A 15,297-nucleotide genomic window follows, 5' to 3' on the forward strand; every position below is an offset into this window, starting at 1 on the left:
TTTTGGGAATGAAAATTTATAGGGTGATTCCATAATTGTTTCCTCATAATTGAGTGATTCCATAATGTTTCCCCCTGTTTGGTCTTGAAAAGTAACCATTACTGGCTAGCACATTATGTTTTTATGATTTTTTTTAGTGTTTCTTAAAGCCAGAAAGTTGCCATTTGAAATGACTTTAGTTTTGTACCATGTCTGTGATCTGCTTTTTTTAAAACACAAGTAAACAACTGAATGAACATCCTCAGAGCCAGGTGAGTCCATAATTTTTTCCAGGGGTTGTAGTACTAGCCACAAAGCTTCCCATAATCATCCACAGTCCAACTATCGACGACATAATATGCCACCTAATAGTCCTGCAGTTTTGATTATTTAAAGCCTAAGAGAACTGCTCCATTGCCTGACAGTTCAATACAACCTCATGTATAATATTTATCCTAAGAAATTATGGACAGGGCAATATATACGCAGCAAGTTATGTCCAGCATAAGGCCACATGCACAAGTTGAGTATTTGGTGATTTATTTTTTTTTTTACCTCAGTATTTGTTTGTCAAAACCAGGAGTGGGTGATAAATACAGAAGTGGTGCCGGGTTTATATTATACTTTTCCTCTGATTGTTCCACTCCTGATTTTGATTTACAAATACTGAGGTAAAAAACTCACCAAATACTCAAAACAGGAACATTGCCTTCAGCCACATGCAAATGTTGAGTATTCGGTGAGTATTTTACTTCCGTATTTGTAAGCTAAAACCAGTAGGGGGTAAAAAATGTTGAAGTTGTGCTCATGTTTCTATTATACTTTTCCTCTGATTGTTCCACGCATGGATTTAACGTACAAATACTGAGGTACAAAATTTACAAAATACTCAACGTGTGCATGGGATGAGTTTTGATGTTGCAGAATTTCTGCACCTATTTTAGGTCCCTTTAATTTTTTTTTATTGTGTTTTTGTGCATTTTTTTTACATTTGGATTTTTGTCTCTTTTTGGTATACCATACATTAAATAAAGCTGCTTTGTTTTTTGATACTTCCTGGTAGTTGGTTTTGATAAAAACTTGATATAGTTATGTGTGGATTCCATACGTTTTTGAAATAGGTAAAATATATCTTTGTACCGTGTTAGCCAGTAGAGATAAAAAACTGTTTAAAAGAACTGAAGTCCTCAGTGGTTGATACCTTTTAATGGCTAACTGAAAAAATGGTAATAATAACAACAAGCTTTAGAGACTACGCAGGTCTCTTCATCAGGCTCAGTATAACACAAAATCTGAAGAGTCACATATTTATACACAACAGGACATAGAATGGATAGAATGTGTATAAATATGAGACTCTTCAGATTTTGTGTTATACCATGCCTGATGAAGAGACCTGAGTAGTCTCGAAAGCTTGCTATTATTACCATCTTTTCAGTTAGCCCTTAAAAGTATCAACCACTGAGGATTTCAGTTCTTTTAAACAATTTTTTATACGTTTTTGATGCGTTTCTACAGCCAAAACGCACTAAAAATGCATGTGTGTTTTTTAGATGCGGATTTTCCACATCTAATGCAAGTCTAAGAGAAAAAGCTGCACATAAACCTCAGCGTATCAACAAGAGAAACTAACGTGTTGCGGATGTGAAGCTCACACCGCAGGTCAGTTTACTCCAAGTGAAATGAAGCACAGTGGGCTAGAGATTGCTATAAATCCCATCCACTTTCCTGAAATGTAGGATGTTGCATTTTTGAAGCCGCAAAAATACTCACCCAACGCTCATCACAGGAACGTAGCCTTGGATCCCCACAGCAGAGACAGTGGTCTTGCCTTATAAAACACCCTCTCAGCTGCAACTATTACTTCATTGTATAATAGCATGTATGCATTTTCTTATGTTGATTCTGATTTTTAGCTTTTTTTTTTTTTTTAAAGACAAAGCAGGTTTCTGTGCATTGGAACGGATATATCCGTGTTTCGCACCAGAACGCAGTTTTTGTGATAGTGACACTGGATGTCCAGGGACACAAAAATGTTGCTCAGATGGTTGTGCAAACGTGTGCCAGGAGGCTTTAGCAGGTAAATATTAATAGACTTTAATATGGCTAATAGGTTTAATGTGTATGTGGTTTTCAATGGCAACTCCTATTTAAATCATGTAAAAATATTAATTTTGAGTATAATCTTATAGCTTGTTAATTAGGAAAAATGATTACAAACACAAAGAACCTACTACATTTTTATCATCTTTTATTGTTTTGGTTTTTTTTTAAAATAGTCTGTTTAAAAATATTTTCCCCCAAAATGAAACCTCTAATTCTCTTAGTATTTTTGTGTACCACTTGATACTGCAATATTGCCAAAACTCTTATTTTTGTTCCCACCCCCCTGCTCTGTTTTTTCTATAGGTGCCCACACCAAGATATGCAATTGCATTCTTCTTTGATTGTTGCATTTTTTTATGATTTTATAAAAATGTACACTCCTAAAGTATTTCTTGAAAAAAATGTATTAATTCAGATACAACAAAGCAATGCAAGAAATAAAAAATAAATAAAAAAACAACTGTGGATTTAACCAAATCATATTTGCAATATAATTAGAAATTCTAGCAATACCATTAGGAGGAATAACAATAAAGTAAAGAGTGTTTACAGAAATTCGAGTACCCATATGCCACTTGCATGATACATTAACGTTAGATGAAATATATATGTTAAACTAAGTACATCATTTCCACAGTAAAGTGCTCAATGCACAAACGTTAGAAATATCACATTACTAATGTGACCACTAATGATGAGCAAGTTTCCAAACGCTATACTTATAACAAATACTGTCTATTACTCGCGTATGTATTCCGAATAGCATGGGCAATGCAAGTCAATGGGGAATACTTGCAATGTAACGAGTAACCGTAATTCTGCACTGTTAGCTACTCGCACGAATAGTACGGCATTCGGGTTACTCGTAACATTGCGAGTTTTCCCCATTGACTTGTATTGCACACACTCTTCGGAATGCATACGCGAGTATTAGACAGTACTCGTTACGAGTATCACAAATCCTAATATTTCGAAACTCGCTCATTAGTGACCACTTCTAAAGCTGGTGTCACACATAACGACGACGACAACGACGTCGCTGCTACGTCACCATTTTCTGTGACGTTGCAGCGACGTCCCGTCGCTGTCGCTGTGTGTGACATCCAGCAACGACCTGGCCCCTGCTGTGAGGTCGCCGGTCGTTGCTGAATGTCCAGCTTCATTTTTTGGTCGTCACTCTCCCGCTGTGACACACACATCGCTGTGTGTGACAGCGAGAGAGCGACGAAATGAAGCGATCAGGAGCCGGCACTGGCAGCTGCGGTAAGCTGTAACCAGCGTAAACATCGGGTAACCAAGGGAAGACCTTTCCCTGGTTACCCGATGTTTACGCTGGTTACCAGCCTCCGCCCTTGCTGCCAGTGCCGGCTCCTGCACTGTGACATGTGGCTGCAGTACACATCGGGTAATTAACCCGATGTATACTGTAGCAAGGAGAGCAAGGAGCCAGCGCTAAGCAGTGCGCGCGGCTCCTTGCTCTCTGCACTGTGACATGTAGCTGCAGCACACATCGGGTTAATTAACCCGATGTGTACTGTACTTAGGAGAGCAAGGAGCCAGCGCTAAGCGCGGCTCCCTGCTCTCTGCACATGCAGCACAGCGACGTTATGATCGCTGCTTCTGCTGTGTTTGACAGCTAAGCAGCGATCATAATAGCGACTTACAAGGTCGCTGTTACGTCACCGAAAATGGTGACGTAACAGCGACGTCGTTGTCGCTGTCGCTTAGTGTGACACCAGCTTAAGTAAAGCCTGGGGTAGCTCCTCACCTGTATAGCTGCTTACAGTAACAGTTTCAACCATGTTTTTAACTCCTGATGATGTGGTGTCTGTAAATGCCCCATACACATTAGACTAACGCCAGCCAAACCCGCCAATATTGACAAATTTGATGTGTATGGGGGCCCTGAATATATGATGTTGGGTGAAATAAGGGTTTGGCATGTCTGATTTGGGATTTCCAATACTTTTGTTCTCCTTGAGAATATGCTTCCAGAGATGTCTGGCAGCGACTCTTATAGAGAACACAGGAGTGCGGAGCGAGAGTTCCTGTACACAAAAGAGTTGGGCGAGATAGCTTCCGGCCAAATGATTGATTGAAGCATTATTCAGGCAACAGTTATCTAAAGTGAATGGGGTAGTGAGGTGTCCTCAAAGCCTCTGTTTTATTTGATGAGAAGTGTTTTTTTACCTTGTAGCTAAGCATATCACTTATGGTTTTGCTCCCATTTTTCATGAGCTGAACTCAAAGATCAAAGGCTTTTTCTATGTACACAAAAGCCCTTTCCTCTCAAATATTGTTCACACATTTGTCTAAATCTGTGTTAGTGAGCACTTCCCTTTGCTGAGATAATCCATCCACCTCACAGTTGTGGCATATCAAGATGCTGATTAGACAGCATGATTATTGCACAGGTGTGATCCAATCAACAGGGTGAGATGAAAAATGACCGCAAAACAGCTGCTATACCGGATGTTCTTTATTCAATCTTTGTGCAGGGTAAAAATCGCGGCGGGAGGAGACCTGGATACCGGCCCCTCACAGAGGACGACGGCCGTTTCGCCTGTCAATAGGCTTCTACGGGTCCACGGTGGACCCGTAGAAGCCTATTGACAGGCGAAACGGCCGTCATCCTCTGTGAGGGGCCGGTATCCAGGTCTCCTCCCGCCGCGATTTTTACCCTGCACAAAGATTGAATAAAGAACATCCGGTATAGCAGCTGTTTTGCGGTCATTTTTCATCTCACCCTGTTGATTGGATCGTACCTTCTTACTTGACCAGCACGCTGTGCCCGGAGTAATTCTTATACTGGTGCTGCAAGCTCCTGCAAGTGAAAGTTTATCATCTGGGTAACGGAGACGTACGAGTGGTGCAGGACTCAGCTTCTTATTGCACGTTATTGCACAGGTGTGCCTTAGGCTGGCCACAATAAAAGGCCACTCTAAAATGAGCAATAATTTGTCACTCAGCAAAATGCCACAGATGTTGAAAGTTTTGAGGGGGTGCAATTATGTTACCAGACCTGTTGCCCATGAAATGAATGTTCATTTCTCTACCATAAGCTGTCTTCAAAGGCTTTCCAGACAATTTGGCAGTACATCCAACCAGCCTCACAACCACAGACAATGTGTAACCCCCCCCAGCCCAGTACCTGCACATTTAGCATCTTCACCTCCAAGGTCATCTGAAAAAAGTCACCTGGTTACCTGCTGCAACAATTGGTTTGCATAACCTAAGAATTTCTGCACAAACTGTCAGAATCCATCTCAGCCAGGCTCATCTGCATGCTCATGGTCCTCATCGGGGTCTCTACCTGACTGCAGTTTGTCCTCATACCCGACTTGAATAGGCAAATTCTCACATTCGATGGTGTCTGACATGTTGGAGAGGTGTGCTCTTCATGCGTGAATCCTGTATTTCCTTGTACAGGGCAGATGGCAGACTGTGTATATGGCGTTGTGTGGGTGAGCGGTTTGCTGATGTCAATGTTGTGAGTCGAGTGGCCCATAGTGGCGGTGGGGTTATGGTATGAGCGGGTGTATGTTAGAGACAACAAGCACAGGTGCATTTTATTTAGTCCATTTTGAAAGCAGAGAGATTCTGTAACGAGATCCTGAGGCCACTGTTGTGCCATTCATCCACGACCATCACCTTGTGTCACAGCCCTATCTTGCAAGGATCTGAACACAATTCCTGGAACCTAAAAATATCCCAGTTCTTGCATGGCCAGCATACTCACTGAACATGTCACACATTGAGCACACTTCAGATGCTTTGGATCGGTGTATACAATATCGTGTTCAAGTTCATGACTATATCCAGCAACTTTACACAGCCATTGAAGAGGAGTGGAGCAACATTCCACATCCCTAAATCAACAACCTGATCAACTCTATGTGAAGGAGATGTATTGCACTGCGTGATGCAAATGTCGTCACACCAAATACTGACTGGTTTTCTGACCCCCCCCAATACTGTAAAACTGCACATTTTAGAGATGCCTTTTATTTTGATCAGCCTAAGGCACACCTGTGCAAAAATCATACTGTCTAATCAACATCTTGCTATGCCACACTTTTGGGGTGGATGGATTATCTCCGCAAAGAAGTGCTCACTAACACAGACTTAGGCCTCTTTCACACGTCAGTGAAAAACACACACGTTTTTCACTGATGTGATAATGGTGCGTATGTCCCTCCGTGTGCCGTAATTTTGGAACATGTGTGATCTCCATGTGCTATCCGTGATAATACACGGAGATCAGGCACTTATACTCACCTGTTCACGCTGCTTCTGTCCATGGTGCTGAAGCCTCCCGCAATGCTGTGCCCGGTCACCGCTGTCTCCCCTCTGCAGCTTCTTCCAGGTTGGCTGTGCAGTGCATATGTATGAGCATAATTAGCCAGCCTGGAAGCAGAGACAGCAGCAGCTGAAAACAGCGCTGGAGGCAGGTGAGTTTAAAACCCTTTTTATATTAAATGTACATGTTTTTCTGGTACGTGTTTCACAGATCACACCATAGTGTGGTCCGTGGGACATCAGAGATAACAGAAAAAAACGGACTTGTCTCCGTGCGGAGCACACGGATACACTTGTGCGTCGCTCGTAAACACGTCAGTGAGAAATCACTGATGTGCACAGACCCATTGATTTTAATGGGTCTGCGTATGTCCGTGATTCTGGTACGTATAAAACTGCAACATATGTACCAGAATCACTGACATGCGAACGGGGCCTTAGACAAATTTGTGAACAATATTTGAGAGCAAAAAAGTTCTTTTATGAACATAGAAAAAGTCTTAAGCGGGCTTTACACGCTAATGAATTATCGTCGGGGTCACATTGTTTGTGACGCACATCCGGCGTCATTAATGATATCGCAGTGTGTAAAACTTAAGAGCGATCTGAAACGATCGCAAAAGAGGGCAAAATCGTTTGCCACGGAGAGGTCGTCCTGAAATAAAAAATCGTTCTCTTCTAATTAGCGATGTTGTTCCTCGTTCCTGCGGCAGCACACATCACTATGTATGACACCGCAGGAGCGACAAACCTCTCCTTACCTGCCTCCACTGGCAATGCGGAAGGAAGGAGGTGGGCGGGATGTTACGTCCCGCTCATCTCCGCCCCTCCGCTTTTATTGGACGGCTGCAGAGTGACGTCGCTGTGACGCCGAACGAACCGCCCCCTTAGAAAGGAGGTGGTTCGCCGGCCAGAGCGACGTCGCAGGGCAGGTAAGTGCGTGTGACGCTGCCGTAGCGATAATGTTCACTATGACAGCGATCACCACATATCGGCCATACGACGGGGGCGGGTGTTATCGCGCTCGACATCGCTAGCAATTGCTAGCGATGTCGCAGCGTGTAAAACCCGCTTTAGATCTTTGAGTTCAACTAATTAAAAATGTGAGCAGAAAGAAAATTGTTGTGTTTTTTTCAAAATATATTATATAAAATCATATAAAAGTTGAATATATACTGTATATATAGTTATTTAACAATCATTTAACTTGTACTTACAGTATATAAATATCCGGGAAGGCTTTTCTTGGCTCTTGATCACTTTCTTATTTATCTTTTTTTTTTCAGAGAGATCTGGTGAATGTCCTTCTATGGCTTCTGAATCAGAGTCAGATGCCCCGTCAGATAAAAAAGACCTATGTAACTCTGACTATGACTGTGATTCTCCTAAAAAGTGCTGTGATACAGGGTCGGGAGCGACTTGCACTGATCCGTCGAATGGTATGTTCTAAACACAATATACCTTATGTGGAAAACCTGATTGATGTCAAGTTAAAGGACAGGGTTAATTGGTTGTCCAAGATTAGAAAAGGGTTTGTTTCTCTTTTAAACGCAATGCATCTCTTGTCCTTGGGCTGTTCCTATAATTTTTCCCCTTATAAAAGATTAGTCTCAAATTTTAACGTTAACCGTCATCTTTGAGATAAGGGATAGCTTCCTGTTCACTGGGATCTGACCGCTGGAAAACCCATCAATCCAGAAAACCAGGGAGCCCGGACTGAATTGAGTGAAGGTCAATTATGCACATTGCTGTTTCATTCATTTTTAGTAGAATTAGTATCTTTAAGGTCCCCTTCACACGTCCGTGTCTCCGGTACGTGCTAGGTCCGTGCCGTATGTACCGGAGACACGGGCACACGTATACCCATTAAAATCAATGGGTATATGTGCACGCACGTGTTCTGCCAGTGGCCCGTGCCTCCGTGTGGAGCAGACGTGTGCCGTGTGCTCCACACGGATGCATGTCCGTGTTTCTCCGGCAGCACGGGCCCGCACACGTACCACATGGATGTAGTGTGGATGCAGGTACACGTGACACGCGCCGGAGAAACACACGTGTCATTTAAAAAATAAAGAAAACACATACTCACCTCCACCGTCCCTGCAGTCTCTGCCGCGGCTGTCACCTGCATCCGTCCCCCAGTGAATTTGAACAGCGCATCTTCTTCACTGGGGGCCGGAAGCAGCGTCAGGTCACAGACAAAGGACAAGTTCCCTCTGAACTATGCACCAATAAGAGCAGTAGGGGCGTGAATAGAAATGCGAAACTTCCCTTCCCGTCAGTGTTACCTGCTCACCATGACATAAGAATAAAATACAAGATGGATATCACAGACTCAAAATGGTTTCTGTTCTCTCACATTGTCTACCCCTCTTATGACTTTTCTGTTGTTATACTTCATTATTATTTTTATTGATACTTCCAATCATACCTTTTCTCAACAAATTATTAATATTTTACTAATGAAGCATCCTCAGTCATTACACTGTGTGCAGAATTATTAGACAAGTTGTATTTTAGAGGATTTTTTTTATTATTGATCAACAACTATGTTCTCAATCAGCCCAAAAGACTCATAAATATCAAAGCTTAATATTTTTGGAAGTTGGAGTGGGTATTTTTTTAGATTTGGCTATCTTAGGAGGATATCTGATTGTGCATGTAACTATTACTGTGCAGAATTATTAGGCAACTTAATAAAAAACAAATATATTCCCATCTCACTTGTTTATTTTCACCAGGTAAACCAATATAACTGCACACAATTTAGAAATAAACATTTCTGACATGCAAAAACAAAACCCCAAAAAATTAGTGACCAATATAGCCACCTTTCTTTATGATGACAGCCTACCATCCATAGATTGTGTCAGTTGCTTGACCTGTTTATGATCAACATTGCGTGCAGCAGCCACCACAGCCTCCCCGACACTGTTCCGAGAGGTGTACTGTTTTCCCTCCCAGTAGATCTCACATTTTATGAGGGACCAAAGGTTCTCTATGGGGTTCAGATCAGGTGAACAAGGGGGCCATGTCATTATTTTTTCATCTTTTAGACCTTTATTGGCCAGCCACGCTTTGGAGTAGTTGGATGCATGTGATGGAGCATTGTCCTGCATGAAAATCATGTTTTTCTTGAACGATATCGATTTCTTCCTGTACCACTGATTGAAGAAGTTGTCTTCCAGAAACTGGCAGTAGGCCTGGGAGTTGAGCTTCACTCCATGTTCAACCCAAAAAGGTCCCACAAGTTCATCTTTGATGATACCAGTACCCCCCCTCCACCTTGCTGGTGTCAGAGTCGAAGTGGAGCTCTCTGCCCTTTACTGATCCAGCCTCTGGCCCATCCATCTGGCCCATCAAGAGTCACTCTCATTTCATCAGTCCATAAAACCTTTGAAAAATCAGACTTAAGAAATTTCTTGGCCCAGTCTTGACGTTTTATCTTATGTTTCTTGTTCAAAGGTGGTCGTTTTTCAGCCTTCCTTACCTTGGCCATGTCCCTGAGTATGGCACATCTTGTGCTTTTTGATACTCCATTAACGTTGCAGCTCTGAAATATGGCCAAACTGGTAGCAAATTGCATCTTTGCAGCTTCAAGCTTCATTTTCCTCAATTCGTGAGCAGTTATTTTGCACCTTTTTTGCCCAACACGCTTCTTGCGACCCTGTTGGCTATTTGTCATGAAACGCTTGATTGTTCTGTGATCACGCCTCAAAAGTTTAGCAATTTTAAGACTGCTTCATCCCTCTGCAAGACATCTCACAATTTTGGACTTTTCAGAGCCCGTCAAATCTCTCTTCTGACCCATTTTGCCAAAGGAATGGAAGTTGCCTAATAATTAAGCACACCTTATATAGGGTGTTGATGTCATTACACCACACCCCTCCTCATTACAGAGATGCACATCACCTGCTTTACTTAATTGGTAGTTGGCTCTCAAGCCTATACAGCTTGGAGTAGGACAACATGTATAAAAATTACCATGTGATCAAAATACTCATTTACCTAATAATTCTGCACACAGTGTAATGAAGGTGGTGGAGGTGCACACTTTCATTTATGTCATAGGCACATGGAGCTTACATGTTACATTACATTTATGTTTATATTTTGTTGTTTTTGCCTTTTATTCATTAACAACTTAATATTTCTTTTAATTTGCAATGTTTTTAAAGTCTATTTTATGTGTTCGACTGATTTTTTTTTATGTTTGTCATAGTGGAAGTTTAAGATTTCCACAGGTTTTCCGATGATTCAAGAATTGTCACTTTTTTAAAAGACGCTAGATTTAATTTTTACTTTTAAAGTACTCCAGTGCTTTGCTGGAGTGATTTTATATACATCTGTATTTTTCATGTATAAATTTTGCAATATCATCAATTGTCTTTAGAGTTGAGCGAGTACCTAACTATTCATACTCGCTATACTCATAAGGAGTACTGTCTAATACTTGCGTATTAATTCCGAATAGCGTGTGCAATTCAAGTCAATGGGGAAAACTCGCAAAGTAATGAGTAACCCGTATTCCGCACTATTCGTGCGAGTAGCAAATAGTGCGGCACTCGGGTTACTCATTACTTTGCGTTGCGAGTTTTCCCCATTGACTTGAATTGCACATGCTATTCGGAACGAATTATTATTATTATTATTATTTATTATTATTATTATTATTATTATTATTGTCAAGAATCTGCCGATACTGAGTTGAATCCATGCGACCCTCAACTTTAACAAGATTCCCGGTGCTGGCATTGGCCACACAGCCCACCAAATTTTACTGAGGGTAGCAAGTGCTTTTTTTGGAATGCCGTGTTTTTTTGCCTTCATGCATAATGCCTTTTCGTATGACCAAACAACTCAATCTTTGTTTCATCAGTCCACAGGACCTTCTTCCAAAATGTAACTGGCTTATCCAAATGTGCTTTTGCATACCTCAGGCGACTCTGTTTGTGGCGTGCTTGCAGAAACGGCTTCTTTCGCATTACTCTCCCAAACAGCTTCTCCTTGTGCAACGTGCGCTGTATTGTTGACCGATGCACATTGACACCATCTGCAGCAAGATGAAGCTGCAGGTCTCTGGAGGTGGTCTGTGGATTGTCCTTGACTGTTCTCACCATTCTTCTCTGCCTTTCTGATATTTTTCTTGGCCTGCCACTTCTGGGCTTAACAAGAACTGTACCTGTGTTCTTCCATTTCCTTACTATGTTCCTCACAGTGGAAACTGACAGTTTAAATCTCTGAGACAACTTTTTGTATCCTTCCCTTGAACAACTATGTTGAATAATCTTTGTTTTCAGATCATTTGAGAGTTGTTTTGAGGATCCCATGATGCCACTCTTCATAGGAGATTCAAATAGGAGAACAACTTGCAAGTGGCCACCTTAAATACCTTTTCTCATGATTTGGATACACCTGCCTATGAAGTTCAAAGCTCAAATGAGGTTACAAAACCAATTTAGTGCTTTAGTAAATCAGTAAAAAGTAGTTAGATGTGTTCAAATCAAGAAATTGATAAGGGTGCCCATACTTTTGCACCAGTCAAATTTTGTTTAAATGCAGATTGCACATTTTCTGTTAGTACAATAAACCTCATTTCAATCCAGAAATATAACTCAGTCCATCAGTTATTAGATATATGAAACTGAAATAGCTGCTGCAAAAAACCAAATTGTTATAAAGAAAAAAGGTTAACATTAATAGGGGTGCCCAAACTTTTTCATATGACTGTATCTGTTACTGTGAGGAGCACCATAGAGATCAAATTGATAAAATAGCAATAAATTATCATGCTTAATATTCCCTGGTAAAATGTAGGTTTCTGATCCTTCTTTTGCTTTTTTTCCTTTTTCCTCTAGACAATAAGTAAGGACTGAAGAAAAACAGTGAAGAATATGTCTTATTATTCTCAGACTAATCAACAACACCATTTCTTCTTGTGTTTTTATTGTTGTTTAATATATAACTTTAGAAGTAAAAAGATCTTTGGTTTTTGGGTACCGTCTCACTAAACGACGTACCAGCGATTCCGACCACGATATGACCTGGTCAGGATCGCTGGTGCGTCACTACATGGTCACTGGTGAGCTGTCAATCAGGCAGATCTCACCAGCGACCCGTGACCAGCCCCCAGCCAGCAGCGACGCGTGGAAGCGATGCTGCGCTTGGTAACCAAGGTAAATATCGGGTAACTAAGCAAAATGCTTTTCTTGGTTACTAGCGTACACCACTTAGCGCTGGCTCCCTGCACTCATAGCCAGGGTACACATCGGGTTACTAAGCAAAGCATAGTTACCCGATGTGTACTCTGGCTACGTGTGCAGGGAGCCGGCACTGGCAGCCTGAGAGCGGCGTATGCTGGTAACCAAGGTAAATATCGGGTAACCAAGCAAAGCACTTCGCTTAGTTACCCGATGTGTACCTTGGTTACCAGCGTCTGCAGCTGTCAGAAGCCGACTCCCTGCTCCCTGCACATTCAGATCGTTGCTCTCTCGCTGTCAAACACAGCGATGTGTGCTTCACAGCGGGAGAGCAACAAGCAAAAAATGAACCAGAGCTGTGTGTAACGATCAGCGATTTAACAGCAGGGGCCAGGTCGCTGCTTACTGTCACACACAGCGAGATCGCTGATGAGGTCACTGATGCGTCACAAAACCTGTGACTCAGCAGCGATCTCGCTACCGATCTCGCTATGAGAGAAGTACCCCTTAAGGCCCCGTCACACTAAGCAACATCGTTAGCAACATCGCTGCTAACGAACAACTTTTGTGACGTAACAGCGATGTTGCTAGTGATGTTGCTTAGTGTGACATCCAGCAACAACCCGGCCCCTGCTGTGAGGTCGTTGGTTGTTGCTGAATGTCCTGGGCCATTTTTTAGTTGTTGCTCTCTCGCTGTGAAGCACAGATCGCTGTGTGTGACAGCGAGACAGCAACAACTAAATGTGCAGGTAGCAGGAGCCGGCTTCTGCTGACACTGGTAACCATGGTAAACATCCGGGTAACCAAGAAGCCCTGTCCTTGGTTACCCGATATTTACCTTCGTTACCAGCCTCCTCCGCTCTCACTGTCAGTGCCGGCTCCTGCTCCTTGCACGTGTAGCTGCAGCACACATAGGGTAATTAACCCCATGTGTACTGTAGCTAGGAGAGCAGGGAGCCAGCGCTAAGCGGTGTGCGCTGCTCCCTGCTCTGTGCACATGTAGCTACAGCACACATCGGGTAATTAACCCAATGTGTGCTGTAACTAGGAGAGCAGGGAGCCAGCGCTAAGCGGTGTGCACTGCTCCCTGCTCTCTGCACGTGTAGCTGCGTGCGCTGGTAACCAAGGTAAATATCGGGTTTGTTACCCGATATTTACCTTAGTTACCAAGCGCAGCATCTTCCACGCGGCGCTGCTGGCTGGGGGCTGGTCACTGGTTGCTGGTGATCTCACCAGCAACCCGTGTAGCGACACTCCAGCGATCCCTGCCAGGTCAGGTTGCTGGTGGGATCGCTGGAGCGTCGCAGTGTGACATCTCACCAGCAACCTCCTAGCAACTTACCAGCGATCCCTATCAGGTTGGATCGTTGTTGGGATCGCTGGTAAGTTGTTTAGTGTGACTGGGCCTTTAGGATGCCCCGTATGTCCTTGCGTTATAGGCATACAATTACTATTACCATATGATTAGATTATGTCTGACCATTGGAGGTCCCATCAAAGCAAAATTTTCAGGTGACACCACAGCCAAAACTGGGTTTTGCAAAGCAAACACCACTTTATCTGTGCAACATACCAGAGACAATAGGAAAGAAACCATCTGTGGAAGAAAGATTGCTGTTTTTATAGCTTTATCCATAGTTATTTTCTCTGGCCAGAGACATTAGATGGACATAAGCCGTTTGGTCATAAGCCTCCAGTATTTCCCTGGACAGGGAAGTGGCTATAAGAGGCAGAGGTAGTAGTTGCACCCAACCACTTATGCCTTAGGCGTCTCCGAGGCCCCTCATGACATGTCATGGTCTCTGGAAATATTGGGTGATAAAAAATTATGCTCCTTTTTTATTTCGTAGGTTTCAGACAAAACTGATAATAACTGATTCTTCACATTTTCAACAGTCTTTTTCTAATAAGACAAATTATAAAACTGGACTGACAGTCAGCAGATACCTGCAGATATAGACCTATTGTTATCTAGTGTCTGTGGTCAGTTATACTTTATAGTTATCCTTGTTCACCCAGTTGCATTAATACATAATTGAAAGAATAAAATGCTACTAGTCTCACTTGTAAATCTTTTACTTGTTGCTTTGTGATTTTTTTTAAAAAATTCAAGACATAAAATAAAGAAAATAAATAATTTTATTGCCAACATTTTATGTGAAGTTTTGTGAGGCTTTCCTTAGTGACGATACATTTATTAATTTATATCAGATCTATGGAAATTATCCCTCAGTATACTTATATGATAATTCCCCACCAGCCTTGTCAAACTTTATATGGAATTTGGGATGGTTGATAAAAGTCCAACAATAAAGGAAAGTGCAATGCTGCAAACCTCTCACTAGAGGGCACCACATCCCCGTTTGTCCTATAATAATACTTATTCACTTATATAGCGCCATTAATTCAACAGCGCTTTACATAATGTACATTGGCAACACTGTCCCCCATTGGGGCTCACAATATATATTCCCTATCAGCATGTCTTTGTAGTGTGGGAGGAAATTGGAGAACCCTGAGGAAACCCACATAAACACGGGGAGAACATACAAACTCCTTGCAGATGTTGTCCTTGGTGGAATTAAACCCCAGGACCCAACACTGCAGTGCTAACCGCTGAGCCACCGTGTCCCCCTATAACACTGTGTATCAAAATTTAATCGACGTTGTAGTTATGTCTATTTTTTTACATAATGGTATGAAATGTAATGTG

At 42.2% G+C, this 15,297-nt stretch overlaps 1 protein-coding gene across 1 annotated transcript in view; it reads left to right on the forward strand.

Annotated features, from left to right (window-relative positions):
- Window positions 1–14,735, forward strand: part of WFDC3 (WAP four-disulfide core domain 3) — a 37,711-nt gene extending 22,976 nt beyond the window's left edge. Inside the window, exons 4-6 of the mRNA XM_075349772.1 lie at window positions 1,916–2,059; window positions 7,671–7,823; window positions 12,243–14,735. Coding sequence (XP_075205887.1) covers window positions 1,916–2,059; window positions 7,671–7,823; window positions 12,243–12,253 — 308 coding nt within the window. The 3' untranslated portion in view covers window positions 12,254–14,735. The remainder of the gene's footprint in view (window positions 1–1,915; window positions 2,060–7,670; window positions 7,824–12,242) is intronic.
- The last annotated feature ends 562 nt before the right edge of the window (window positions 14,736–15,297 follow it).

The sequence above is a fragment of the Anomaloglossus baeobatrachus genome, chromosome 5 (assembly GCF_048569485.1).
Source record: "Anomaloglossus baeobatrachus isolate aAnoBae1 chromosome 5, aAnoBae1.hap1, whole genome shotgun sequence".
Classification (NCBI taxonomy): domain Eukaryota; kingdom Metazoa; phylum Chordata; class Amphibia; order Anura; family Aromobatidae; genus Anomaloglossus; species Anomaloglossus baeobatrachus.